The sequence below is a fragment of the Microcebus murinus genome, chromosome 12 (genome assembly GCF_040939455.1).
Source record: "Microcebus murinus isolate Inina chromosome 12, M.murinus_Inina_mat1.0, whole genome shotgun sequence".
NCBI classification, from domain to species: Eukaryota; Metazoa; Chordata; class Mammalia; order Primates; family Cheirogaleidae; genus Microcebus; species Microcebus murinus.
Genome location: NC_134115.1, coordinates 92,709,390 through 92,735,362, shown reverse-complemented (window position 1 = coordinate 92,735,362; position 25,973 = coordinate 92,709,390). Strand labels below are relative to the sequence as shown.

Below are 25,973 nucleotides of genomic sequence, written 5' to 3'. Positions count from 1 at the left end.
ATGTCCCCAGCGCCTACAGGGGCCCCGAGTTAGAAAGCAGGTGCTCGGTGTACCTGTGCCCGTGAGTGAGGCTAGGTTGGCCTGCAGCTCACTGAAGCCTGGGATCTGCAGCTCACGGCAGCATTTGCAGCCAGATGGCTTGGCAGCAGCAGCACATGCCCAGCAGGAGGCTGCCTCAGTCCCCAGCCCCCACCCTGAGGTCCAGCACAGGCTAGGCTGCCAGGGCCCAGCGTCCTGTCTGCCGGGCTCCCCGTGCATGCTGGCACGCCCGGGATACCCGGTGGGCAGCGTCCCAGAGGTGCATGTGGGGCCAGGTGGACAAGCGTCCTTAGGGCAGGAGTCAGACCTGCAACTGTGAAGCCCCTGGACCTGCTAGAGGAGCCGGCAGGTGCGGTGCCCACCATGGCCACGGGGACGGGTCAGAGCGGAGGGCGCCGGCAGGACCCACAGGCAGGCAGGTAGAGTGTGGTCTAACCTTGCACTGGAAGGGAAGGAGGCTGGCTCACCCAATGAGTGGGGGAACCCTGAAAACGTTATGCTCAGCGAAAGAAGCCAGACCCATGTCTTATGATTCACTTCTCACGGAATGTCAGGAACAGGCAAATCCGGAGGCGGGAGTAGATGGGTGCTTACCGGGCTGGGAGAGGCACAGGCAGTGATTGTTAGTGGATGGGGGGTCTCTCTTTGGGGTCATGAAAATGTCCTAGAGTTAATAGTATGGCTGCAAAACTCTGCTGATGTACTAAAAACCACTGAGTCGAAACTCTGTGGTCCGCGAAAAAAATCTCAGTAAAGCTGTTAGAAATAAAATTTGCTGACAACCACCATCCCACCTTGCAGAGGACAGAAGCTGAGGTGCTCTGAGAATGGCAGAGACAATCTCAGGGGAAAAGAGGTGCCCCTGCGCCCCAGGGTGCCCTTTGAGCCCCTGTTTACCCTGGGTACCCCCTGCACCCTCAAGTAGCCCCTGTGCCCCCTGGTAACCCCTGCACCCCCGGTTCCCCCCTCCCAGTTCCCCCTGCATCCTCTGGTAACCCCTGCGCCCCTGGTTCCCCCACCCCCCCAGTTCCCCCTGCATCCTCTGGTAACCCCTGCTCCCCCATAATGCCTGCGCCCCCGGTTCCCCCAGCTCCCCTCTCCCAGTAACCCCTGAGCCCCCTGCATTCCCCTGAGCCCTGCGATGCCCGGGGCCCAGGCCCCCGCCGGCTTCTTGCTCCAGTTCAGACCAGCTAAGCCTCCACCGTGGGCGGGGCTGGCACCCTGCACTGATTGGCTGAGAAGAGCTGCCTGTGCTTTGCTCTAATTGGCTGGAAGCTGTCCAAGGCTCAAGTTGATTGGCTGAGAGAGCTAGACTCATGCTGTGTGCTGATTGGCCCGGACGGTCTGGGTCCATAGTATGCGCTCAGCAGGTGTTGCGAGCCAGGTGTGACCTGACCTGTCCCCCTACGCGCCTCCCTTCCAGGGACATTGTGGCTCCCAGGCTGAGCGGGACTCTTTCTGAGCCTCGGAGACGGCTCCAGGCTCCAGTTGGCGGGCTCCAGGCTCCAGTTGGCGGGCACCAGGCAGACGTCACTGCTGGGCAACGGCTGACTTTGTTTCCCTCTCAGTTCCCTTGGGGACAAAGGAGCAGGTGGACCTCAGTCAGGGCCAGCACCCTCCCTGCCCAGCCTCCACCCGGCTACAGACACACCCTCCGAGCAGGACTCTTCGGGCAGGGGCTGGTCCGGCCTCCTACAGGGCTCCTCCAGGGGCTGCCCCAGGAGCGTGAGCTGCGGCCTCGGCCTCGGAGCCCAGCTGAGCCTGCAGGACCACGTGGGAGCACTCCGGACCGGTCAGGCTGGGATGTGGAAAATGCAGGGAAGGGGGTCTCTCCAAGACAGACCACATCCTGGACTTTCCTGCCCCCGCCCGCACTCACTGGACACCTCTTGGGGACACAGATTCTCCACGGGGGGATCCCCGTTCTAGGGGTTGGAAGAGGGGCCCACTAAATATCAGGGAGTCCGGGGCCGCTAGAGACGGTCCCCTCACCCATCTTAGAGGAAGACACCCTGGGCCTCAGAATATGATTGTATTAATATTTGGAGACAGGGCCTTCAAAGAGGTCGTTAAGGTAAAAAAGGCCAAGGTGTGGTGGCTCACACTGTAACCCCAGCACTTTGGAAGGCTAATGGGGGAGGATCTCTTGAGGCCAGGAATTCGAGATCAGCTTAGGCAACATAGCAAGACTCCGTCTCTACAATTAAAATTTTAAATTTTAAAAATTAGCTGGGCGTTGTGGCATGTACCTGGAGTCCCAGCTATTCAGGAGGCTGAGATGGGAGGATCGCTTGAGTCCAGGAGTTCCAGGCTGCAGTGAGCTATGATTGCGTCACTGCATTCCAGCCTGGGCAACAGAGCAAGAGTGTGCAGCAGAGTCGGCGCCCAAGGTCCCGCATCCACTGCTCTGAGAGGGCGCCGCCGGCGCAGGGCCGGCAGTGCAGGCCCCGCCCCGCCCAGCCTCTCTCCCCGCCCTCTGCGCCGGGCTGCCTCAGGCCCCGCCCTCCAGGCCCCGCCCCTGCCCAGGTCCAGCCCTCCAGGCCCTGCCTTCTGGGCCCCAAGCTCTCTGCCTGCTCCTGAGCAGGTCCCGCCCTCCAGGCCCCGCCCCTGATCAGGCCCCGCCCCTAGGCCCGGCAATAGACCCGGGGCTCTCTGCCCGCTCCTGCGCAGGCCCGCCTTAGGCCCCGCCCCCTAGACACCGCCCCGCCCTGCCCAGGCCCCGCCCTCCAGGCGCCTCTCCTAGACCCGTGGTCTCCGCCTGCTCCTTGCAGACCCCGCCCTCCAAGCCCTGTCCCACCTCTCTCCCCCCTCTCTGCTCAGACCCCGCCCCTAGTCCCCGCCCCGCCTCTGCCCAGGCCCCGCCCTCCAGGCCCCGCCCTCCAGGCCCCTCTCCAGACCCGCGGTCTCTGCCTGCTCCTGTGCAGACCCCGCCTTCCAGGCCCCGCCCCACCTCTTCCCCCGCCCTCTGCTCAGGCCCCGCCCCGCCCCTGCCCAGGCCCCGCCCCGCCCCTGCCCAGGCCCCGCCCCAGGCCCCTGCGCTCTCAGCCGGCGGCTGCGCGGGCCCCGCCCCAAGCCGGGCCAACCATGGTGAACCTGGGCCTGTCCCGAGTAGACGACGCTGTGGCCGCCAAGCACCCGGTGAGAAGGCCGGGATGGGACGTGGGCCCAGACCTCACTCTGACCCGAGCGGGGCAGGGGACCGGCAAGGGCTGCGGGGGCCCGGGCGGCCTGGGGGCGGCGAGTTGGGCCCAGGCCCCGGTCTCCGCGCAGCCCGGCCAGGAGGGGCGGCGAGGGAGGCGAGCTGGAACGGAGCCTTCCTCCCCCGCCCCCTGCAGGGACTCGGGGAGTATGCCGCGTGCCAGTCGAGCGCCTTCGTGAAGGGCGTCTGCACCTTCGTCACAGGTAGGCTGACCCGGGCGTGGGAGAGCTCGCCTCCTGTCTCACCCCGACGCGCCAGCAGGTGGCGCCAAGTCACCTGCCCTGGGTGCTGGGGCCTGGCAGGTGCCTCTCAGGCCGCGCCAGGTGGGCCCCCGGCCAGCCCCCGCGTACAGGCTGACTGATGGGGACCTCGGCTCCTGGCAGGCACCGGTGCGACCCTCGGCCTGCAGATGTTCCTCCAGAGGCGGTGTCCGTACCCTTTCCAGTGGAGCCTGCTGGTGGCCGTGGGTGGGTACTCAGGGTCTGCGCCCCAGGGTTGGTGCTCCGGCTCCTCGGCACGGGTGGGCTTCCACTAGGGGTGGGAGCTGTGGTGCTGCCACCGCCCCCGGCGAGGAGCCCTGCCCAAGCCCACCCAGCATCTCCGCCGGGGCCTGCGCCAGTTCCCTCACGCCCAGGCCCAGCCCGCTGCCCTGCCCCTTCCTTGTCTTCAGTCGCAGGCTCCGTGGCCAGCTACGGGGTGACAAGGGTGGAGTCGCGGAAATGCAGCGACCTCTGGCTCTTCCTCGAGACAGGGAAGCTCCCCAAAGACGTGAGCACAGGTGAGCATGGCCTTCAGTCCCCCCCAACCCCAGGCAGGGCCTGGAGGGTGGGACCTGGGCAGGGGCGGGGCGGGGGGGGCAGCGTGGAGTGGAAACCGAGGCTCTGCTGCCCAGACTTTCAGGCAGGCCAACCCGGGACCTCAAGCGGTAGGCTGGACAGGGCCCCTCTGCCAGGCCTGTGCGTCCTGGACGGCTGACCTTGCGGGCAGGCAGGCACAGCGTGCCCTTGGAGGGCCCCCTTCTCAGGAGGAGACCAGGAAGGATGAGGTGCCCTGAGAGGCAGGGGAGGAGTGTGGGTGCCACCGCAGCCACATGGGCCCCACAGGGAGTGGCTGGACTGAGACACCCCTTATGGAGCACCACGCCAGTTGATCTCAGGCCTGGCCTCCACTGCCTCCCGACCTCCTTACGGGACTCGGGTTTTGCCATGATAACGCGGGTGCTCAGAGCGGCAGTGGATGTGGTTCTAGCCGTCTCCCCTTGTCTCCTACAGATCAACGCAGCTAGGAGAGCTCCGGCCGTGCACGGGGGACCTGGGCAGGGGGCATCCTGGAACATGGCCCTCAGTGCCCCCCAACCCCAGGCTGGCCCTCCCCATACCCTGGGGTGCCCCAGCCGTGTCCTCTGCACGTGTGCATGGCCAGGCCGGACAAACCTGTGTGCACTGTCCCTGCCCCAGCCTGGCACCTGCCCCGGAGTGGGGATCAGAAGAGTTCTGCCCAGGTGGCGTAACAGCGCTGCTCTGGGGCAGCAGGAACCAGGGTGGGCACCGTGAGCACACGCCTGTCTGGGGCGCGGGTGGAAGGACTTGCTCGCCCTCTCTGGTGCTGTAGCGCCCCCATCCTGGCCCTGCACCCTCACGAGCCCAGGGTAACAATTGGTGCTGGGATAGGAGGGCTAATAAATGACTTGTCCCTTTCCCCCACCTGAGCTCTAAACTGAGAAACAAAGAGGTGAGAAGGGAGATCAAAGGTCACCTTCGTGGCCACAGCCACATGTGAGGGTAACGTACCAACTACACACTGAGGATGTTCCTAACGCTGAGCCCAGGATTAGACCCTCCTCCCAGCCCTGCAGGCCGTGTGAGACCACCAAGGCCTGAGGCCAAGGGTGGGAGGTGGGGGCAGGGGTCTGAGTCGGTCCCACTTGCGCAGGTGCAGAGCACAAGGGGCGCGGGCAGGGCCAGCTGCCGATGGTTCCGCACCCACCGGTCAGGTGGAACCGCCCCCGGCCCTCCCCACCTAGCTGGCAGTTGGGGTGCTGTCCTCCCTGGGCACCCGGCCCGGAAGGAGGCGGAGAGGCTCCAAGCCTTGGCGAGTCCGTCGTTGGACACTGGACGCCCGGTGACAAGCAAGGCCGCGCAGGGCTGTGCGCTCCAGCCCCGCTTAGCCTCACCTGGGCCTGACTGGTCGCTTGAAAGGATGTTACAGAGTACCTGGCGCACCCTCCGAGTAGGCAGGAGGACAAAGTGACAGAAAGCCCAAGAAGGGGGCTTAAGCAAGCTAGAGCTTTTATTTTTTCGTTCATGTAAAAGTGCCGGTGGGTGGGTGAGGCTCAGCAGGGAGCCGGGCCCCCAGCTCTGTCCCTTGAGTTAGACCCTGCTGTGGTGACCTCCATTCTCAGAGCGCCTCCCTTGCTCGCCTCGGGTCTCAAGCAGCTGCACCAGCCTCAGCCATCGTGTCTTTATCCCATTTAGCAGGAAGGAGAGAGGGGGAGGAGGGCGCTCACCGGCCACTTCTGCTCACACACTTCGCCAGAGCCAAGTCATGTGTCCATCGAGCACCAAGGTGCCCAGGAAGGGCGACTGCCCCACCGAGACTTGGGCTTCTTGATCTGAGGAAGAAGGGAGAGCCCAAACTCGGGGACCGCGGGTGGGCTCTGCCTCAGCAGGACACCAATCCGGGCCCCCTAGAACCAGGGGAAGTGAGCGGACCACACCTCTGGCAGGTGCTGCCAGCCCCTGAGGGCAAGGCCTGGGCTGGGAGGAGGGCAGGGGTGAACGTGGAGTTTTAGCCTGGACTGGCCTTCTAAAAGCAGACAGTGACCAGAAACATAAGGGATCCGTGTGAGAGGTCACAGAGGACGGTGGGCCCTTTGTTAGGGGCTGAATTGTGCCCCACAGTTACTGCTTTGGAGCCCTAGCCCCCAGGACCTCAGCATGTCACCGTGTTTGGAGACAGGGTCTTAACGGTGTAATTAAGGTTAAAATGAGTCCATGCAGGTAGGCCCTAATCCAACGCGACAGGTGTCCTAAGAAGTGGAGATGAGAACAGGGACGTGCACAGAGGGACAGCCATGGGGGGACACAGGGAGAAGACACCCATCTGCAGACCAAGGTGGAGGCCTCAGGAGGAACCAGCCCTGCCCACACCTTGATGTCCGACTTCCAGCCTGCAGAACTGTGGGAAAATAAATGTCTGTTGTTTGAGCCTCCAATCCATGGTGCTTTGTCATGGTGGCCACAGCAAATCAACACAGCAAGGCTGGGGGGAAAGTAGCCCAATGCGTGTGTACCCCATGGAGTCTCAGGCTGTTGGGTGTTCTGGGCACGCCATTCACTCGAAGGGAAGGTGGGGGGCTGCAGAGACCGGCACGGACCTCACCCCTCCTGGGGTGAATGGCACCTGCACCAGAAGACCCAGGAGTTCCCAGAGGGAAGTAGGGGCAGAGCAGCAAATGTCAGGGAGGGAAGTGGGAGGTGGTGAGGTGGTGAGGGATTCGGCTTGGGGTCTGGTGAGCCAGGTCACTCAGGGCATGGCGTTTGAACTTGGGGAAGTGGTGGGGAGCAGAGATGCTGTGAAGCAGTGGCAGTTGCAGGAGGCACAACCCAGCTTTGCGCAGGGCAGCCCCGGGGGCACGGGTGTGGCATGGGGTGCTGTGCCAACCCATCACACATCACCTGCCCAAGGAAAGAGGCACCCCAGCCCCAACACAGCTCCTGAGCCACGGCCAGCCTCCACAAGACTCATCTAAATTAGGACAAGAGGGTGGGGCAGGGAGGGCCGGCAATTCCAGGGTTACCTGGGCATCGAGAACCTGGCCCCCGTCACAATGGGCTGGGATTCTGGGGGACCCCCTGGACCTCAACTCTGTTGAGCAGGCCAAGGCGGAGGAACGTGGGAGGTGCACAGGGTCCCTGGGGGACCATGAGGGCCACCATGAAGAGCCTCAGCGAGGCAGATGTGGAGGAGCAGACGCAGGAGCTGAGGACCATCACTCGACTCCAGGGTAGGCCGACCAGCTGCCCTGGCCCACCTGTGGTTGGGGTTCTGGGAGCAGAACTTTCAGTTTTAACACCAGGAGGTGGAAGGGCAAGCAGACACTCTATTGCCCACTCCTAACGAGGCCTGGGGGAGGGATCAAAGGGACCTCCCATGGGGGGGGGGTGTGTTTCAAGGAGATTCGTGGGCATACAAGCAAATGGGCCCCAAAGCCAGAAGGAACCCACCTGCCTCTGTGGGCAGCAGCTCTGGAAGGACCACAGGACACCGACACCTCACCCCTGTCCTTGGCCTCAGCCTCCCCACTGCCACACCCTGGCCACTGAGAGCCTCTCAGATAAGCAGTGGAGCCTTGTCCCCAGGGCCAGGATGGGAGGACAGAGCCCTGATGCCAGCCCCTCCCTGGGGGATTCCGGGCTGGGGGGCGGGGGGCCCTAGCCTACATCCTGGCCACCCTGTCCCCTCTGCCCGCAGAGCAATGTCGGACGCTCCAGATCCAGGGCATGAAAGAGAAGTCAGCCCAGAACAAGGCCACGATAACCCTCCTGCGTGGCAACATCCGCCGCGGGATCCATGACTGGGCTTTGGCCAAGAAGGTGCACGAGCCCCACCCCTCCCAGCTGCCTGGGCGTGAGGGGGCCCCTGCCAATCTTTCTGGAGCCGGGGTGCATCCCGGAAGGGGCTCCAGTCAGCCCAGCAGCGTGGCCGCAGGTTCCTCCCCACGCACCCCGTGAGGGTGCCACCTCCGGGTCCACGTCCTGCAGCGGGGCCCCTCTGGCTCTCTGGCCAGCTAGGGAGTCCCGGGCCCTCCTCACCTACTCTACCACAGAGCTGGGATGCCGGTAGGGCCCGCAGCAGGGCCTGACGGGGCCCTGAGGAGGACGCCTGCGGGGCTGCGGCTGGGGGTTCCCGCAGGGGCGCTCCGACTCAGCCACCGCCCTCCACAGTGCGACCAGTGGACCGTGTCCAGGGCCTGCGGGAAAGACACGCTCTTGAGGCTGGCGCACTGCCGCAGCACCGTGGAGGTAACGGGGCAGGGGCAGGGGCGGCCCTCTGAAGGACCTCCACCCCACCCCGACACCCTGCCTGCGCGCCCCGCTAAGCCCGCGAGGGCAGAGCAATCCACCTCCTGCAGCGGGGCCCCTCTGGCTCTCTGGCCAGCTAGGGAGTCCTGGGCCCTCCTCACCTACTCTACCACAGAGCTGGGATGCCCAGCCCCGGCCCTGCGTCCCTGCGGGGTGGCCACGGACGTGTCCCTCCCCTGCCGGCTCCTGGCACTCTGCGGCGCCCCTTACCCCGCACCCACGCGCGGATCGTGCCCTCCCGAGCAGGTGGCGCGGGAGAGGCTGCGCAAGTACGTCTTCGACCGCGTGAACGTGCACAACGTGCTGATCCACCTGGTGCGGCGGCGCGGGCAGAAGCTGGAGAACATGCAGCTGGAGCTGGCAGGCCTGAACAGCTACCCGGACGGCAGCAAGGAGGAGCAGCAGCTGCTGCAGGTGGCCGGGCGCCAGGCCCCGGGGAGGGCGGGGCCCCGGGGAGGGCGGGGCCCCGGGGAGGGCGGGGCCCCGGGGAGGGCGGGGCCCCGGGGAGGGCGGGGCCCCGGGGAGGGCGGGGCCCCGGGGAGGGCGGAGTCTCTGGGGGCGGGGCCGCAGCGGGGGCGGGGCTAGCGGGAGGAAGGGGCGGCGTGAGGCAAGCACCCCTCCCCACCCCCCACCCCCGGAAAAAGCCCAGCCCGACGCCCTGGGGCGGGCCCCTGGGCCCCCGGTTGCCAGTCCCCGCGCACTCTCGAGGTGCCCGCGGTCCGCCGCCAGGTCATTCGCCAGCTGGAGAACAACATCGAAAAGACAGTGATCAAGATCACCACGAGCCAGCACGTGCAGCTGCTGTACGTGGACCTGCTGGACTACCTGAAGCAAGTGAGCCCCCCACCAGTAGAGGGCGGCCCGGAGGGGCAGGGCCAGGGCTGGCACCCGCCGCTCCCCCAGGGCCCGCAGGAAGACCGAGTCCTGCTTTGGGAACCAGCTAAGCGGGACACTCCTTTACAAACTTGACCGTTTGCTAATCCAGAAAAGCACGTCGTGGGCGCATCAGAACCCCTTGGACTTGCTTGTACTTTTTAAATGGTTTGGGCTCCTTTGTACTTTTTCATTGCCTGGGCCCCCTAATATATTACAAGGCAGGGCGCCTTCTGCACGTGGAAGGGTCTGCTCCCCACTCGAGCCAGCCCCACCGCCAGCCCTGCCCCTCGGCCTCCCACGAAGCAGAGCACAGGCCTGTGGACAGTAGATGAGGAGTAGGAGGAAGACAGGAGGGGCTGGGGGACAGTGCTGAGAAGAGCAGCAGGGATGGGGCAGGGAGAGAGAGGGGCTGCAGGAGCAGAGAGCCTGGGAAGTGGTAGGGGAGCCCCCCAGACACCCTCCCCCTACAGCTGGGCAAAGGGGAGCCTGGAGGGTGGTGTGTGGCACAGCCACATGGTGGAAGTGCAGTGTGTGTGGGGGTGAGGATGGCTGGGGCACTGCAGCTGTTTCCTGCTGGGGTCCTGCCCCTCCAGTCCTGTCCCTGCTGTCCCTCCTCCTACTGCCTGTCCCTCTTGCCTCAGCCCCTGGTCCTGGGGTCTCACCTGGAGGCCTTACCCACCTTTCCTTCCTGGCCTACCCCTCCCACACCCCACCTACACCTGGGTGCTTTATGTCCCCCTGGTAGCACCTTCTTCTTACTTTTTAAAATTTATTTTATTATTTATTTATTTTGAGACAGAGTCTCGCTCTGTTGTCCGGGCTAGAGTGCTGTGGCATCAGCCTAGCTCACAGCAACCTCCAACTCCTGGGCTCAAGCTATCCTTTTGCCTCAGCCTCCCAAGTAGCTGGGACTACAGACATGCACCACCACACCCAGCTAAATATATATATATATATATATATATATATATATATTTTTTTTTTTTTTTAGTTGTCCAGCTAATTTCTTTCTATTTTTTTAGTAGAGACAGGGTCTCACTCTTCCTCAGGCTGGTCTCAAACTCCTGAGCTCAAACGATCCACCCTCCTCAACCTCCCAGAGTGCTAGGATTACAGGTGTGAGCCACCACACCCAGCCTAAATTTATTTTTTAGAGATAGGGTCTCACTCTGTCACCCAGGCTGGAGTGCAGTGGTGTCAATCATAGCTCACTGCAGCTTCGAACTCCTGGGCTCAAGTAATCTTCCTGCCTCAGCTTCCCCAGTAGCTGGGAATACAGGTGACACCACCGCCCCTGGCTAATTTTTGTTTTTATTTTTGTAGAGACAAGGTCTTGCTATGTTACTCAGATTGGTCTCAAACTCCTGGCCTCATTCAAGCAATCCTTTTGCCTCGGCCTCCCAAAATGCTAAGATTACAGGTTTGAGCCACTGTACCCAGCCTCCTCTTCTTTTTAGAATATACACACTCAAAAAAAAAAAAAAATTCCCGTAGTCTTCCATGTTTTTTAAAAACTGACAAAAATTCGACATTTATAGTCATTAAAACCAAAATACTAATAGCAAAGCTATCTTGGACCTTTATGCAGCAGGTCTGGGCTAAATACTTAATTTTACATTCTCAATTGATCCTGACAACAACCTTCTGAAAGAGCCATTATCTATCACCTTTTACAGATAGGGACACCCGGAGAGGTTAAGTAACTTTCCCAACTTCACACAGTTATCTAGTCTGAAGCAGCCTTGGCCTGAGCCCTGACTCTGACCCTTGGCTTCACTTCAGACGAAAGCTGTTCCCAAGCAGAGTGCCTCCCTGGGTTTCAGCCAGCCTTTCCTGGGCAGAACATCTCACTCACTACCTTTTTCAGTGTCTCTGGGCCGCAGAAGAGTCCACCAGGCCACGGCTGTCTGCCCCTCCCGAAACACTTCCTTTCACCTGCTCGGTGCCCGGCTGGGGGCTGGGGCCGTAGCCCAGAAGCCATCGTGGAGGGGACGCACTCGAGCTGCCTGTGGCCCCTGTGCCCACCTGCCCTTGCCCTCACAGGTGCTGGTGGTATACCCCACAGAGCTGGACAAGCTGCAGAATCTTGTGACCAGCTACTGCTCTGAGCTGTCGGATATGACGGTCATGTCCCAAGACGCCATGATGATCACAGATGAGGTCAAGGTGAGCTGGGGGCCCGGGGTTGAGGGCCTCCAGGGCTGGCTCTCCCAGACCCATCTGGCCCCATCGGTCCATCAGGAGACCCCCACGCCCACACTGCCTACAACCCCTGGAGGGACCCAGCAGCCAGCCCCCAGCCTCTGCTCACCCACAGGACAGAGGGGGTCCCACTGGGCACAGAAGCCATGAGGTAGGCGGGAGGGAGAGTCAGCCTGGCCAGGGTGGGGTCACCCATTCACCCCATCTGTGCGAGGCCCCCACAGGGCCCTGGGGATGCAGCTCCTCCTCCTGGAGCAGGCAGCAAAGGAGGCAGCTGCTAGTCCCATGTTCTATGAGAAAATGCTGCGCAGCTGCCGGGCCAGGGTGGCAACAAGGTGTTGGCCGCCGTGGGTGCCCATCCTGGGGTACTAGCCTGTTCCAAGGAGGCAGGGCTCGAGCTGGGCTCTGAAGGAATGAACGAGCAGGGACAGGGGTAGCCGGAACTTGGCAGGAGGAGAGACAACGAAGGCAGAGGTGTGGGGTTGGGAGAAGCATGACATGCAGGTGACATGGCTGGGGGCAGAGAAAGTCCAAAAGGTTCTGTCCCCAGGAGTCAGTGGAGACAGTGGGGCCAGCAGGGCCAAACTCCTCACCTGGAGCCCTGGGAGGAGATGGAAGGGACATGACCAGATTTGTGCTTCAAAAAGGGTGTGTTCTAGCTGCAGGGACTGGACAGTGCCAGGGCAGAAATGCTGGTCACTTGGGCAGGCCAGAGGGGGAGTGGGGGTGGCCAGAAGTACACGGAGCAAAGAAGCCTCTAAGAGGTAACCCTGGTGAGCTGTGACGACGGCAATGGTGAGGGAGGCAGTGCCCAGGACGTGGAGGCAGGGGCAGATGGATGGTGGCTTTAGCGACCAAAGCAGGATGCACTGGGAGAGACCAGGTTTGACGGGACAATGAGTTAGTGTTTAGAGCTGGAGAGGGAACACTGGGCGCGTGTGAGCCAGGGGTCCCAGAGGACTCTGGGAAGCAGGTGGTGGTGGAGCCGGCAGCACTGTTGGTTTGGGAAGAAGGCATGGCCCACAGCCTTGGGTGCTGTTCCAAAGTCTAAGATGAGGGCTGACGCCCACCCACGGGCTTCAGTACCAAGGGGGGCCTTGGTGAGACAGCCCCGCCTTGTCCCCAGAGGAACATGAGGCAAAAGGAGGCGAACTTCATCGAGGAGCGCAGGGCACGGGAGAATCGGCTCAACCAGCAGAAGAAGCTGATTGACAAGATCCATACCAAGGAGACCAGTGAAAAGTACCGCCGGGTGAGCCCCAGGCCTGGCCCCTCCACCACCCCTGCTGAGTGGACGCTCCACCCCCTGCAGAGGGCATGGCTCACCCTCCTCCTCCTCCCTCTGCCATCAGGGCCAGACGGACCTGGACTTCCCTACCAACCTGATGAGCATAGATACCCCGAGAGGCAAGTGCTCCGCTCCCTGCCTGCCCCCGGCCAGGGTCTTGAGAGGCCAGCACTGGCTCAGGCAACCCAGTCAAGGCCACCCTGAGGCAGGTGTACCATGCAGTCACTGGGGTGAGGGACACAGACGAGCCCCTGCCTGTCCCCAACGACCCCTGCATAGGCTGACAGCCTGTGGGTGATTATGGCCACAGTAATGCTGTCCTGCCACCCCAGGACTCTGTCACTCAGTGACTTCTCAGAGGGGATGAGTCCCCTGGACCCCAAGCTGCCTCTGAGGAGCATCACTAAGCCCCACGGTGCCAGGCCCTCCCCTGCACTGGGGCTGCCTGGAGCATCCCAACCAGGCAGATAGCAGGTAAAGGTGCAGGGCCCCAGCTAGAGGGCATCAGCTGCTTGGGTGGCCTTCTAGACACTGGGCGTCTGATGGCCTCGCACAGAGCCCCTGGTCGTCCTTGCATGCTGACAGCCTCTTCCCCTCTGCCAGTGAGGAAAAAAGAAACCTCTACAACTGACATTGAATACCAGACGGATGTGACCGCTCTCGTGGATAAAGTCAAGACTGCTGTGCGGTGCTCCCACCTCTGGGTAATGTTCCCTGCGCTCCCCGGGCTGAGCTGGGCTGGGGTCTGCAGGCCCCCTGGAATGGACACAGAAAGCTGTAGCTCTCTCGGAGGACCCCGAACCTTCAGGGCCAGCCCTGCTGCTCCCAGGACTGGAAGGAGACTTGGGACCCGCAGAGCAGGTTCGGGGCAGAGGACACTCTCGGGACTAAGCTGCGTATCCCATCCCCACTCCAAGCGCAGCAGGGCACCTGCCAGAATTTGAGGATCCAGAGGCCAAGGATGTGGCCTCTGCTTCCAACCCCCAGTCTCTTCCCAATCTGACACTCACAGCAGGCAGCTGTCTCCACCTCCTGCCTTTCATTTTAATTCCATCTGGGTTTATTATTAGGTCCTGACACAAGCTTGTTCACGGTCAGACAAGTGACTCAAAGTGACAGAACGTCCCTCAGCGGTGGTCTCCTTGTCTCTCCTGGGGTTATCCACCCTCTCTCCCACGCAAAGTGCTTCACCCCTGCCAGGGGGTACCTGTAGTCCCAGCTACTCTGGTGGCTGAGGCAGGAGGATCATTTGAGCCCAGGGGTTTGAGGTTGCAGCGAGCTATGATGATGCCACTGGGCTCTAGCCTGGATGACAGAGTGAGACTCTGTCTCTAAAATTAGAAAAAAAAAAAAAAAAAAGCGCATCACCCCCTGGCTGGCTCCTCACAAGCCCATGATGCTGGCAGCAGTTCACATTATCACTAAGCCCTGAGTGCAGACAATCTATGCTGGCCACTGGGAGGGCCCCAGAGGAAGCCAGTTCTGTGGAGCCTTCACCTGCCTCTCTCTCTCCTGGACCGGCCAGGACATCGCTGGCCGGTTCCTGGCCCAGAAGAACACAGAGGAGAACCTGCAGCTGCAGATGGAGGACTGTGAGGAGAGGCGGAGGCAGCTGGAGGCCCTGGCCAAGAAGCTGCAGCTGGAGGAGGCAGTGCTCAAGTTCCACCAGGCGCCGGATTCTGTCAGGTGCCCCAGGGCTTCCAGGGCGGCTGGGCCACCCCAGACGCCTCACAAACAGCCCCTATGGGCTGGGGCTGGGCTGGAAGCGTGCTCACCCCTGCAAATGAGCAGGGGACCCACGGCCAACATCTGAGCCCGACCCTGACCTGAGGACAGCACCCAGCTTCCTGAGGGGCCGCTCATCACTGTGCTCCCATCGCCACCCCCAGCTATAACTCCATTGAGAAGAAGATGAAGGACACACTGAGAGGGGAACAGGAAAGGCTCCAGGTGGCCTACGCCAACCTGACCAAGAGCCAGAAGCTACTGCTAACCCTCCAGATGGGCATCGACAACCTCTACATCCGGCTGGTCGGGGTGGCCCCGTCTTCTATCCAGGTATGGAGTGGGGGAGCTGCCTGTACACAGGTCCCCGTAGGGCCAGAGGGGAGATGAGCCCCTCTCCCGGCCTGCAGAAAGAAGCGGTGGTCCCCGACACCCTCGATTTGTACAGCAAGCTGGAGTACTGCGAGGGGAAGCTCATGTGGCTGATCGACCGAGTGCAGGCCTTCTCCAGGACCGAGGAGGTAGGCTGGGCCAGGAGCCGTCCCCAAGGCCTGTCCGCTCAGGGAGGGCCACAGCTGAACGGGGCTGCCCCACAGGTCAACACGATGGTGAGGGACGCCCTCGAGTCGTCCACGCTGAAGGAGAAGCACAACACCAGGATCAGCTTTGAGGACCTGGAGGAGGATATGATCGGTACAGGCCCAGGCGCTCAGCCCCAGGGGCGCGAGGGTGGCGGGGTGGTGCCGCCTCCCCTCGCCCAGGACGTCCTGGAGGGCAGTGGGGGCCGCGGGGTGTGTTGCGCCGCGGACTTTCACGAAGGAGGGGCTTAGTGATGTGTGTGCGGGGGTGAAGCCATGGCAAAATCCCACTGAGTGTTCCCGAGAGGAGGGGCCCGGTGCCTGGCGGGGCCGCGGGCTGGGGGCGGCGCGAGGGGACAGCGGGGCCACTCGGGATCCCGCCCGTCCGCCCGCAGAGACCTTCCAGTTCGCCGACGTGGACCACAGCTACGTGCCCTCGCGCGCCGAGATCAAGGGGCAGGCCCAGCAGCTGATCGAGGGGAAGCTCAAGGTGGGGAAGGTGAAGAAGAAGAAGTAGCCCCGCCCGCCCCGCTTCGTTACACAAATAAACATTTTTCCAGGACCGCCCGGCTCGCTGGGCGACAGGGGCTCGGAGGAAACAGCCCAGGTCGCGGGCCGGCGCAGGGAAGCCGGCGGGAGCGGGGCGGGAGCCGGAAGCAGAGCCGACGCGGCCGGCGCCGGAACTGGGTGTGCGCATGCGCAACCCCGCCGTGGCCCTCGCGCCGCCCCGTAGTCGCGCGCCCCGCGCAGCCGGCGCCAAGATGGCGGCGCGGACCGGCGGAGAGCGGCTGCGCCAGGGGCCGCGGGGCCCGGAGCGGAGTTGCCGCGACTGAAGTACCCGAGGTGCCGCTGGAGGCCGCGCCCCGCCGCCGGGACCCCGGCCTGTGGCCGCGCCGGCTCCGGCCGCGGGGAGGCCCGGGCCGCCGGGACATGGTGCGAGCCACGCCGCGCCGCCGCTGAGCTCGCCGGCCGCGCCGGGGCTCGGACGTCTGAGCAGGAAGATGTTTTCCGCCCTGAAGAAACTGGTGGGGTCGGAGCAGGCCCCGGGCCGGGACAAGAACATCCCCGCGGGGCTGCAGTCCATGAACCAGGCGCTGCAGAGGCGCTTCGCCAAGGGGGTGCAGTACAACAGTGAGTGCGGGCGGCCGCCCTCCGCGCCCGCGGGTCCCGGCGCGCTTGGCAGGGCGCCCGGCGCCGGAGGAAAGTGGGACGTGTCGTCGGGGACGGGCGCGGCGCGGCGCGTGCGGGGGGCCCTGGCCGGCCTCGGGGGCGGGCGTGGGCCCCGCGGGCGCCGGGCACGCGGCAGGTGCTCCAGGGGCAGGTCCGGAGGGACGGGAGGTGCTGCCTGGCGGGGCGGGCCGGGCCCTCGCCGACCCGAGGGCGGGCTCCTCCGAGCGCCGTCGGTTCTGAGGAGCGCTTGCCTGTGGGAAAGCCGTCCGGCGCGGCCTCGAACCGTAAACTCGGTCCCAGCGGTTGCGGTGCGTCATGCGGTGCCCCGCCGGCCCAGGCGACCTGGCCGAGGAGGAATCGTTACATAACGCGAGGGAAGAGCCGGTCTGTCGGTCGGTCGGTCTGTGGCGCTGCTGCTGCTGCCGCCGCCCGGGGACTGTCTCGCGACGCCGGGCGGGGGGCCGCTGGCTGGGGGCGCTGCGCCCACCTGCACGAGGGGCGCCAAGATCCAGGGGCTCTGGTGGTTTGCGCCCTGGGATTTTTCTTTGTTGACTTCTGCCGAGTTTGAAGACGGAATATCACCTGCGCCACGCGTTCTCGCTTTTCTTTTCTTTTCTTTTCTTTTTTTTTTTTTAAGAAGAGTTTGTAAGAGACATATTTAGAAAAGCTCCAGAAGGCACAGCCTTCTTGTGATTGTAGGAGATGTCCTTTTCCCTGTGGGAAGGAGGAGTTATTTGCAGACAGACTCGGGAGCGCCCTGTCCCTTGTTATAAGTTATGTAAATTGTCCTCGTGACCTCTTTTTACTTTTTCCGTTTTGAGGGTTCTTTCTCCGCAGTATTTACAGGCTTTTATGTTGTTCCCTGCTTCCCCCCCCACACCCCGATTCCGAGACAGAGTCTCACTCTTGTCACCCTGGCTAGAGTGCCGTGGCGTCAGCCTAGCTCACTGCAGCCGCAAACTCCTGGGCTCAAGCGATCCTCCTGCCTCAGCCTCCTGAGTAGCTGGGACTACAGGCTCACGCCACCAGCCTGGTTAATTTTTCCATTCTTTTTTTTTTAGAGAGGGGATCTTGTTCTTGCTCGGGCTGGTCTGGAACTCCTGGCCTCACTCAGGCAATCCTCCTGCGTCAGCCTCCCAAAGTCCTAGGATTACAGGCTTGAGCCACTGCGCGGGCCATGCTTTCAAGTTGTTTCCCTTTCAGCTGTGTGCGTATATTGCTACCAGATTTTAGACGCACACACCCCTTTGGTCACTTTAAGGAGAGCCTTACAGGCTCAATATTTTGATGATAATGTGAGATATTGGGAACTATTGATTAGGAAGACTTTTGTGCAGGTTTTAAAGTGGACTTGATTTTAGATATGTCATACTTGAAATTTTGTGTGTATTTCTCTCACATTTGCAGAAGAGAACATTGAGTCAAAATACTCATTCACTCAAGTGTTTAGAATCTGCATTTGGATCCCTTGTTTAATTTTTTGCGTACAGTACTATTTTAAACTTAATATTAGTCTCTTGGAAATTAGGCCAGAAACTGGAAACTGTTCCCCTTCTGAAAAGGCTCCCTAGTTAGTCACACCCCTAGGTGTGACCAAAAAGACAACCCTCCGGAGGAGGAGACCCAGTCTCCAGTAGTTGGAGACCAGCCTAGACCTATGTGAAAAGGGCTGAGATTGAGAGAAATTTGGATCAGTTCCTAAATTACATTTGAGAGGGATATTGTCTCTCTAGTTGAATAATATGTGCTAGGTCCAGAGGAGAAAGACACGCGCATCAAGCCTTAGGTGCAGCAAAATGCTATTTATTTTTGGGCATCTGGGTGCAGATTGTCTCACCCCGCAGAGAATAAGGGAAGAGGGTAGTTCCTTATCTGGGGGGATAGGAATGCCTGGGCATCTGCTTGTTAGATTTTACACCCTCCTGGGACTCTCCAGACCCCTGATGCTATTTCACAAACCTCCATGTGTACTTTTCTGAGTTCCCACTTGGCAACATACACTTATGAAACTTTGTAAGTTTCTGTGTTAGTAGAATAGAAAGTTTCTAGTATTTATTTTTCCACATATCTTACTTAAGAAAACAAACCAGGAATATAATAATTACAGATTCAGGATTTTTATAGGTAACTGTTGCTGTTAATTATTGATGTTTTTCCAGTGTCTGAGTATCTCCTGTAGAAAGTTATCCTCTTGGGCCAGATAAGTTGTCTTCTTTTAGATTTGCTAGGATAATGAAAAATGACTCTTGCCAACTGTGCGTAGTGCATAGAGTCCCAGGACACCCGTCAAAGTTTGAATCAAAACTTGAATGAGACATTGGACCATATTCCCAATTTGGGAGTCATTTGCATATAAACTCAGAGGAAAAAACATTACTTATGTGGGTCTCTTTCTGCTGGGATTGGACACAGTGTATTAGCTGTGTTTGGTGGACAAGTTTCCATGTGGGGCAGCCTCCAGAATGAGGCGATATTGGGACAGCCAGAGTCCTTTCTAAATAGGTCTCAGAAAATTTAAAAATGGGAAACACCTCCTCACTAAGAAACTTTGTGGAAGGTTGATTTCAGGGTAAAACAGCTTTTCCTTTAGGAAGTAAATAGCTTTGTTTAGCAAATTATTTGACCTGCCGATTTGCAAATTCCTAAATCTTTGCTGGCAGTGATATGACATATATTTTTTATAGTTTTTTCTTGTCTAGCATTCATTCCTTTAGCAAATATTTATTAAGTGTCCATCAGTGGGGAAAAAGCAGACAAAAATCTCTGCCTTTGTGAAGCTTACATTCTGGTGTGAGGTAGAAGACAGGACAGTAAGCACTAAGCATAATAAAGACATTAATTTATAATTTGTTCCAGGATTAAGTGCTATGAAAGCAAATAGCACCAAGTAGAATGGTAGGACATGTCCCCAGATAGGGACGGGCCTGCACTTCACTCAGGATCAGAGAGAAAGGTGAGGTACCCCAGGGCAAAGGGAGTCCTGCGGGTGAGGTGCTCTGGGTGGAAAGGGCTGGGTGGGAGGGGAGTGAAGCCTCCAGGCCATGGGATGGGTTTTGACTTTTGCTGTTACGGGATGGGAAATTTAGAAGGGCTTAGAGTAGGAGAGCAATCAGACTTGACCGGCACTGACTGCTGGACAGGGAAGCTAGCCCGTGTCTTGCAGGGTGCTGTCAGAGTGAGAGGGCACAGTCGGGATTTAAAGATTGTGCATCTGAGATATTAATAAATCATATGCTCTTTGGTATGAAAATACAGGGAAATGATTCCATATCTTGGAGAAAACGTATGGGAATGTGAGTGAATTAAAATTGAATCAGGGTAAGAGAAGTTCAGGCTTCTCTAATAGAGCCGTGTGTTTTCTGCACTCTGTCTTCCAAAAGCTTAGAACAGTGACACTTAACAGCCTGCTTAGTGAAACAGCTGGTCTACTACGTGCTTCTTGAGTAAAGGGCTACTTTTGTCACTTCTTGGATGGATCTTAGAGGTTTTCCAGGTGAATCGCTTATTCAGTTTATTCCAGCCAACATCTAAGGTTCTGATTTTTTTTTTTTTTTTTTTTTTTGAGACAGAGTCTCACTCTGTTGCTGCAGCTAGAGTGCCATGGTGTCAGCCTAGCTCACAGCAACCTCAAACTCCTGGACTCAGGTGATCCTTCTGCCTGGGCCTCCCGAGTAGGCATGCAGGCATGCGCCACCATGCCTGGCTAATTTTTCTACATATTTTTAGTTGACCGATTAATTTCTTTCCATTTTTAGTAGAGATGGGGTCTCGCTCTTGCTCGGCCTGGTTTTGAACTCCTGACCTTGAGCCATCTTCCACTTCGGCCTCCCAGAGTGTTAGGATTACAGACATGAGCCACCGTGCCCGGCCTAATGTTCTGAGATTGATAAGACTTTTTAACTCAAAAGCAGAGGCTAATTACTTTTTTAAAATGATGAAACTAGATTATTTTACTTATTTTATTTCTGATAATAGTTATTTTATTTTAAGATATTTTATTTCTTTAATTAACTTTTAAAAAAAGTAAATTTCAGTTCAAGGGAGAAAAAATAGACTTTTCATCCCCCAAATCTGAAGGAAAATAGAAAACAAATGTATGTTCACATTGATAAAGATGTAAAAGAAGGAAGCAGCCCTAAGACCTGTATATCAAGACTATGTCCGTAAATATGTATAATTATTATATATCAGTTATAAATTAAAAATTAACACAAAAAAGACTATGAACAGACAAGTCGTGTTTGAAAAAGAACAAAAAGAGAACGAAAATGTCTAGACATGAAAAATATGGTCATTACAATTTAAACAGTCAACAGAGAAGTGAAGCAGGGCAGTAACTCACTGAGGAGAGAGAGTTAGTGTCTGGAAGAGACTTGTGGCCCTAGATTAAGCCGATTCCAGCACATCTGGTACAGCTTTCGAAGGAAGGGTAGCAAGAATGGCAAAGAGGCCATATATGAAGAAGTGGAGACTGAAATGAAATACGTGAAACCCCACGAAGTCCAAGTCCAGAGTTAAAAAACATTCATAGCTAGACACATCATTGGAAATTTTCAGGACATCAAGAAGAAAAAAAAAAAATCTCACATGCAACCAAACAAAAAGACTGCCTTTACAGAAACAGGCAGTGAGCCGACGACAGAGCTTACGGCAGCTTCCGTGGCTGCAAGACACCGTCGCCAGCCTGGGCATCTCTGTCTCATTAAGCAGTTATGCAAGAGCCAGCATGAGTAGACTTAATTTTTGTCTACGATCGACAGTTTACCGTGCAAAGATTTTTGCAGAAATAAATAAAGAAGGATATACTTTAGACAGGAAGAAGCTGAGCTCAAAAGATAGAAGTAGGGTTCAGAAAGCAAAACTAGGCAAAGACGCTGGTAAGTATGTGGTGAAGTCTAACTAAATGCTGCTTATATTGATCACTGGTGATGAGTAGAGAGGGAACACAAAGGAAGAAACCAGAATGCTGGGAATAACACACACCCCAGGACGGAGCTGGCGGGACCAAGGCGTCCGGAACTCTGACGTCACGCAGAGGAAGGTGAACGTATTAACCTTGGGCTTCACTGCGGCAAACGTGAATGTGGAAAACGTAAGGGTCGCCGTGCAAAGACTAAACATAGATCGCATCGCAGGGCAGGTGCCTGTGGGGGGGGAAATAGATAGGTTGCAAATCTTCCAAATAAATACCAAACAAAACAAACAGTTTTAAAGAAAACCCTTGTTCAACTTAACAGAAGGCAGAAAAGGCTGGGGGTGGGGGTGGGGAAGAAACCAGGGTAGAAACTAAAAATTCTGAAATGAAGTGGTATAAATAATCCCACTTGTATCAGCAATCACAGTAAATGTAAGCAAGCAAAACTCACCAGTTCAAAGAAAGAATGTGAGATTTGATTTTTTTCTTTAATTTGGTTATTTGGCATATGAGAGACATGTCTATCACACACTGACATAGAAGGGTTGAAAGTAAGGAGTTAGAAACAAGACACAGGTAAACATTGACATACGAAAGCTGCTCCAGCTGTAGTCATAGCTGCTGTAGCTATGGTAACTCACCCAAAGTGCACTTTAAGATAAAAAAGCATGGGTGGGAACAAGAAGGGTTACTGCAGACTCATGAAAGAAGCAAACCATCTGTACCTAACCGCTCTCAAAGCAGGAAACATTCATAAAAATTGATTATCTCAGCAAACACCCAAGAATATACATCAAAAAGACCCCAGTCTGTGATGGCAATGAGTAAAATTAATTTTTTTTTCTTTTTAAGAAACCTTGTCTTTTTGTTTGTTTTGTTTTTTGTTCTGTTTTGAGACAGAGCCTCACTCTGTTTCCCGGGCTAGGGTGCTGTGGTGGCATCATCATAGCTCACGGCAACCTCAAACTCCTGGGTTCTGGTGATCCTCCTGCCTCAGCCTCCCGAGTAGCTGGGACTACAGGCACATGCTACCATGCCCGGCTAATTTTTTCTATATATTTTTAGTTGTCCAGCTAATTTCTTTGTATTTTTTTTTTTTAGTAGAGATGGAGTCTTGCTCTTGTTCAGGCTAGTCTCAAACTCCTGAGCTCAAAGGATCTGCCCGCCTCCCAGAGTACTAGGATTACAGGCGTGAGCCACCACGCCCAGCTAAGAAACCTTGTTTTGTTACCCAGGCTGGAGTGCAGTGGCTTTTCACTGGGGTGTTCGTAACTCACTGCAACTTCTAACTCCTGGCCTCAAGTGATCCTCCTGCCTCAGCCTCCCAAGTAGCTGGGACTACAGGTGTACCTCCATACTTGCCTGATTTTTTTTTTTTTTTAAACAAGGTCTCACTATGGTGCCCAGCCTGGTCTCGAACTCTTGGCCTCAAGCAATCCTCCTGCTTTGGCCTCTCAAAGTGCTGGGATTACAGGCAGTGAGCCACTGTCCCCAAGCAGAAGGAACTTCTTTTGTCTACCAAAGGGTATCTACCAAAACCAATATGGAATAATGACACATAGCATTCCTTTTAAAACCTGGACCAAAACAAGGACACTCCCTGCTTCTACCAAGTTTTTCATTGGTATACTGAAGTCCAGCACAAGATAAGGAAAATAAATGTATGTGGGGACAGGAGAGGTTATCCCTTTTTCAGGGGTAAAATTAACATAAAATTAGAAATAATGAGTTTTCTCATGTGTAAGTAACTATACTAAAACATTAGACTAAAAAATAGCTTTTACATAGCACGCAGTTTGGTTTTGGCAGGATAAAGTTGATAACCCGAACAGCCCCGTCCCCGAAAACCACAAAAAGGGCTTAAATAAAACATTTAGAAAAACATTAACACATCACATAGTTCTTGAATTTGGATGCAGGGTACCCAGCTGTCCAGTCATCTATTCTCAGAAACAAGGTGGGAGTCGGATGCCGGGAGGGAATCGGCGCCGGAGCTGCCTCTTCCCCAAACCCCCGTGGCTGCGGTTCTGTTCCGACGGCCGTGGGCGAGAGGGAAAGGGCACTCCAGAAGGGGCATCTGGTGTGAGCGCCTGGCATAAAACTCGGTGCCCAGTGTAGGGACCCTGTCTCCTGGTATCTGTAAGCACAAGTTGGCCCCCATGTGGGTTTGCCCTCAGAGTCATCTGTGTGGTCCCAAAAATCTCAAATGGAACATTGGGGTGTTCTCTTGTTGGTAACAGTCTAGGCAACTGGCAGCCACGTCATAGATACTTTCTGATGGATTCAGCTTCCACCCATGTGTCAGAGAGGTCCCACGGATAAAGTTCCAGGAAACAGGAGCTGCTGGTAAAAGATGAGAACGTGCAGGGGGCAGGACACGGGGAGCGGGAGCCGCAGATGCAGCGAGTATCAGACTCTGGCCTGTAAAAGATTTCAGAGTTTGGAAAAGAACTCCCTCCCACAGCTAAGAAAAGAAACTACAACTACGAAATAAGGATGATTCTTAATTTTTTTTGAGAGAGAGTCTCACTTGCTCTGTCATCCTGGCTAGAGTGCAGTGGCATCATCATAACTCACTGCCTCACTACAACCTCCAACTTCTGAGCTCAAGCGATCCTCCTGCCTCAGCCTCCCAAGTAGCTGGAACTGCAGGTGCACACCACTATGCCTAGCTAATTTTACTATTTTTAGTAGAGATGAGGTCTCGCTCTTGCTCAGGCTGGTCTTGAACTCCTCAAATCGAGCAGTCCTCACACCTTGGCCTCCCAGAGTGCTAGGATTATAAGAATATGATTTTATAAAGAGTAATATTGAGAAATTTAAAAAGTTATTAAAAATAAAGGAAATAAGATTTAAAAATAAAAAAATTAAGGAAATGAAATAAAAAATAAATTCAAAAAAGAGTTTAGAGGATAAAATTAAAGGAAAATCTCAGTGCAAAATGACAGGTGGTAAATGATAGGAAAAACATTAAATTTGAGGGTCAGTGGAGAGGTCCATTTATCCAGATAATACAAGTCACAAAAGGAGGCCCAGCGCCATGGCTCAGGCCTTTAACCCAGCACTCTGGGAGGCTGACATGGGAGGATCACTTGAGCCAAGGAGTTTAAAACCAGCCTGGGCAACATAGTGAGACCCTGTTTCCACAAAAAATTTAAAAATTAGCTGGGCATGGTGGTGTGTGTCTGTAGTCCTAGCTACTGAGCTGGGAGCATTGCTTGAGCCCCGAGGTTATGGCGAGTCACGATTGCACCACTGCACTCCAGCCTGGCTGAAAAAAGAAGGAAATTATGGGGCTGGGCATGGTGGCTCACGCCTGTAATCCTAGCACTCTGGGAGGCTGAGGTGGGTGGATTGCTCGAGGTCAGGAGTTCGAAACCAGCCTGAGTGAGACCCCGTCTCTACTAAAAATAGAAAGAAATTAATTGACCAACTAAAATATATATATATAAAATTAGACAGACATGGTGATGCATGCCTGTAGTCCCAGGTTCTCGGGAGGCTGGGGCAGGAGGATCGCTTGAGCCCAGGAGATTGAGGTTGCTGTGAGCTAGGCTGATGCCACGGCACTCACCCTAGCCTGGGCAACAAAGTGAGACTCTGTCTCCAAAACAACAACAACAACAAAGGAAATTACAAAAGGAGAACAGAGCAAAGAGAATAATGTCAATGAAAATTCAGGGAAAATAGCAGCCAAGATGTCTTTCAGTAGGTGAATGGGTAAATTAACTAATACATCCAGACAATGGAGTGAACATATATACATTTTGTATATTTTTTTCTTTCTTTCTTTCTTTTTTTAAGAGACAGGGTCTCTGTTGCCCAGGCTGGAGTACAGGTAGTGCAATCATAGCTCACTGTAACCTTTAAATTCTTGGGTTCAAGTGATCCTCCTGCCTTAGCTTCCCAAGTAGCTGGGACTACACAGGTGTAAGCCACCAGGCTCCGCTAATTTTTTGTAGAGACGGGATCTTGCTATGTTGCCCAGGCTGGTCTTGAACTCCTGGGCTCAAGCAGTCCTCCTGCCTCAGACTCGCAAAGTGCTGTGATTATGGTCGTGAGCCACTATGCTTGGCCCAGACAATGGAATATTAATTTGGTGCTGAGAAAAGAGCTGTCAAGCCATGAAGAGGCAAGAAGGAAACTTACATGCATGTTGCTGTGTGAAAGACACTGGTCTGAAAGGACCTGATGATTCCACTGTTACGACATTCTGGAAAAGGCAAACCTGTGGAGATGGGAGAAGGTTCAATAGACGGATCGTGGGAATTTCAGGGCACCGAAGCTATCCTGTGTGCTACTGCACTGGACACGTGTCACTGCGTTTGCCCAAGCCCCAGGGCTGTGTGTGGGGAGGAGCCCCTGATGCAGACTGTGGCCCTGGGTGACTGTGACAGGTCAGCGTGGGATCATCAGTTGTATCAAGTTGGCCACTCTGGGGTGGGGTGGGGTGGGCTGCTAAGTCTGTTAAATGGTTTAATTCAAGAACACAACGTGAGAACTGGCGGATGTGTGTTTTCAGGTGGAAAGCGCCCCCTGCATGGTGGTAGGAGACGCTCCCACCAACGGATGTCGTGGTGGCATTTCAGAATATCACAGGAGGAGGGGAGAGACGGGCACAGGTCTGAAGGGACGTGATTTCCAGCCTGGAACCCACGTCCAGCCAGGTGTGAGCGTCACATGAAGACATTGTCAGGCACACAGGCTTTCAAAAATTTGACCTCAGTTCTCTCATCAGGAAGATACTGGAGGGTTTGCTTAACTGAAACGATGGGACAAAACCAAGTAAGAGAAATTCAGTGTAGACCCGGCATTAGAGACAGGCATAGTGGCACCGGGGCTGAGGGCTGAGGGATCTCCCAGGGTCATGGCAAGGACTGACCCGCCCCCCCACAGT

General features: G+C 56.6%; 3 protein-coding genes and 1 long non-coding RNA gene across 4 annotated transcripts in view; 3 read left to right on the top strand and 1 right to left on the bottom strand.

The window, feature by feature from the left end:
* Nucleotides 1–3,061: 3,061 nt before the first annotated feature.
* TMEM141 (transmembrane protein 141) lies at nt 3,062–4,941 on the top strand. The gene is made up of 5 exons (XM_012784547.3): nt 3,062–3,177; nt 3,375–3,441; nt 3,622–3,705; nt 3,909–4,016; nt 4,510–4,941. The coding sequence occupies exons 1-5, from the start codon at nt 3,124–3,126 to the stop codon at nt 4,521–4,523; spliced, it is 327 nt and encodes a 108-aa protein (XP_012640001.1). The 5' UTR covers nt 3,062–3,123; the 3' UTR covers nt 4,524–4,941.
* Nucleotides 4,942–5,504: 563 nt separating this feature from the next.
* On the bottom strand, nt 5,505–7,060 carry LOC109731195 (uncharacterized). Its single transcript, XR_002224750.2, has 2 exons — nt 6,916–7,060; nt 5,505–5,849 (listed from the first exon to the last, which is right to left on the bottom strand). It is a non-coding gene; the product is annotated as an uncharacterized LOC109731195 (long non-coding RNA).
* A 17-nt stretch (nt 7,061–7,077) lies between these two features.
* Nucleotides 7,078–15,552, top strand: CCDC183 (coiled-coil domain containing 183). The gene is made up of 14 exons (XM_012784544.3): nt 7,078–7,244; nt 7,712–7,833; nt 8,185–8,262; nt 8,569–8,736; nt 9,052–9,156; nt 11,242–11,364; nt 12,527–12,652; nt 12,753–12,807; nt 13,292–13,392; nt 14,214–14,374; nt 14,578–14,746; nt 14,824–14,934; nt 15,010–15,106; nt 15,387–15,552. The coding sequence occupies exons 1-14, from the start codon at nt 7,163–7,165 to the stop codon at nt 15,506–15,508; spliced, it is 1,620 nt and encodes a 539-aa protein (XP_012639998.1). The 5' UTR covers nt 7,078–7,162; the 3' UTR covers nt 15,509–15,552.
* Nucleotides 15,553–15,749: 197 nt separating this feature from the next.
* Nucleotides 15,750–25,973, top strand: part of RABL6 (RAB, member RAS oncogene family like 6) — a 28,884-nt gene continuing 18,660 nt past the window's right edge. Inside the window, exon 1 of the mRNA XM_012784543.3 lies at nt 15,750–16,122. Within this exon, the coding sequence (XP_012639997.1) occupies nt 15,993–16,122 (130 nt within the window). The 5' untranslated portion in view covers nt 15,750–15,992. The remainder of the gene's footprint in view (nt 16,123–25,973) is intronic.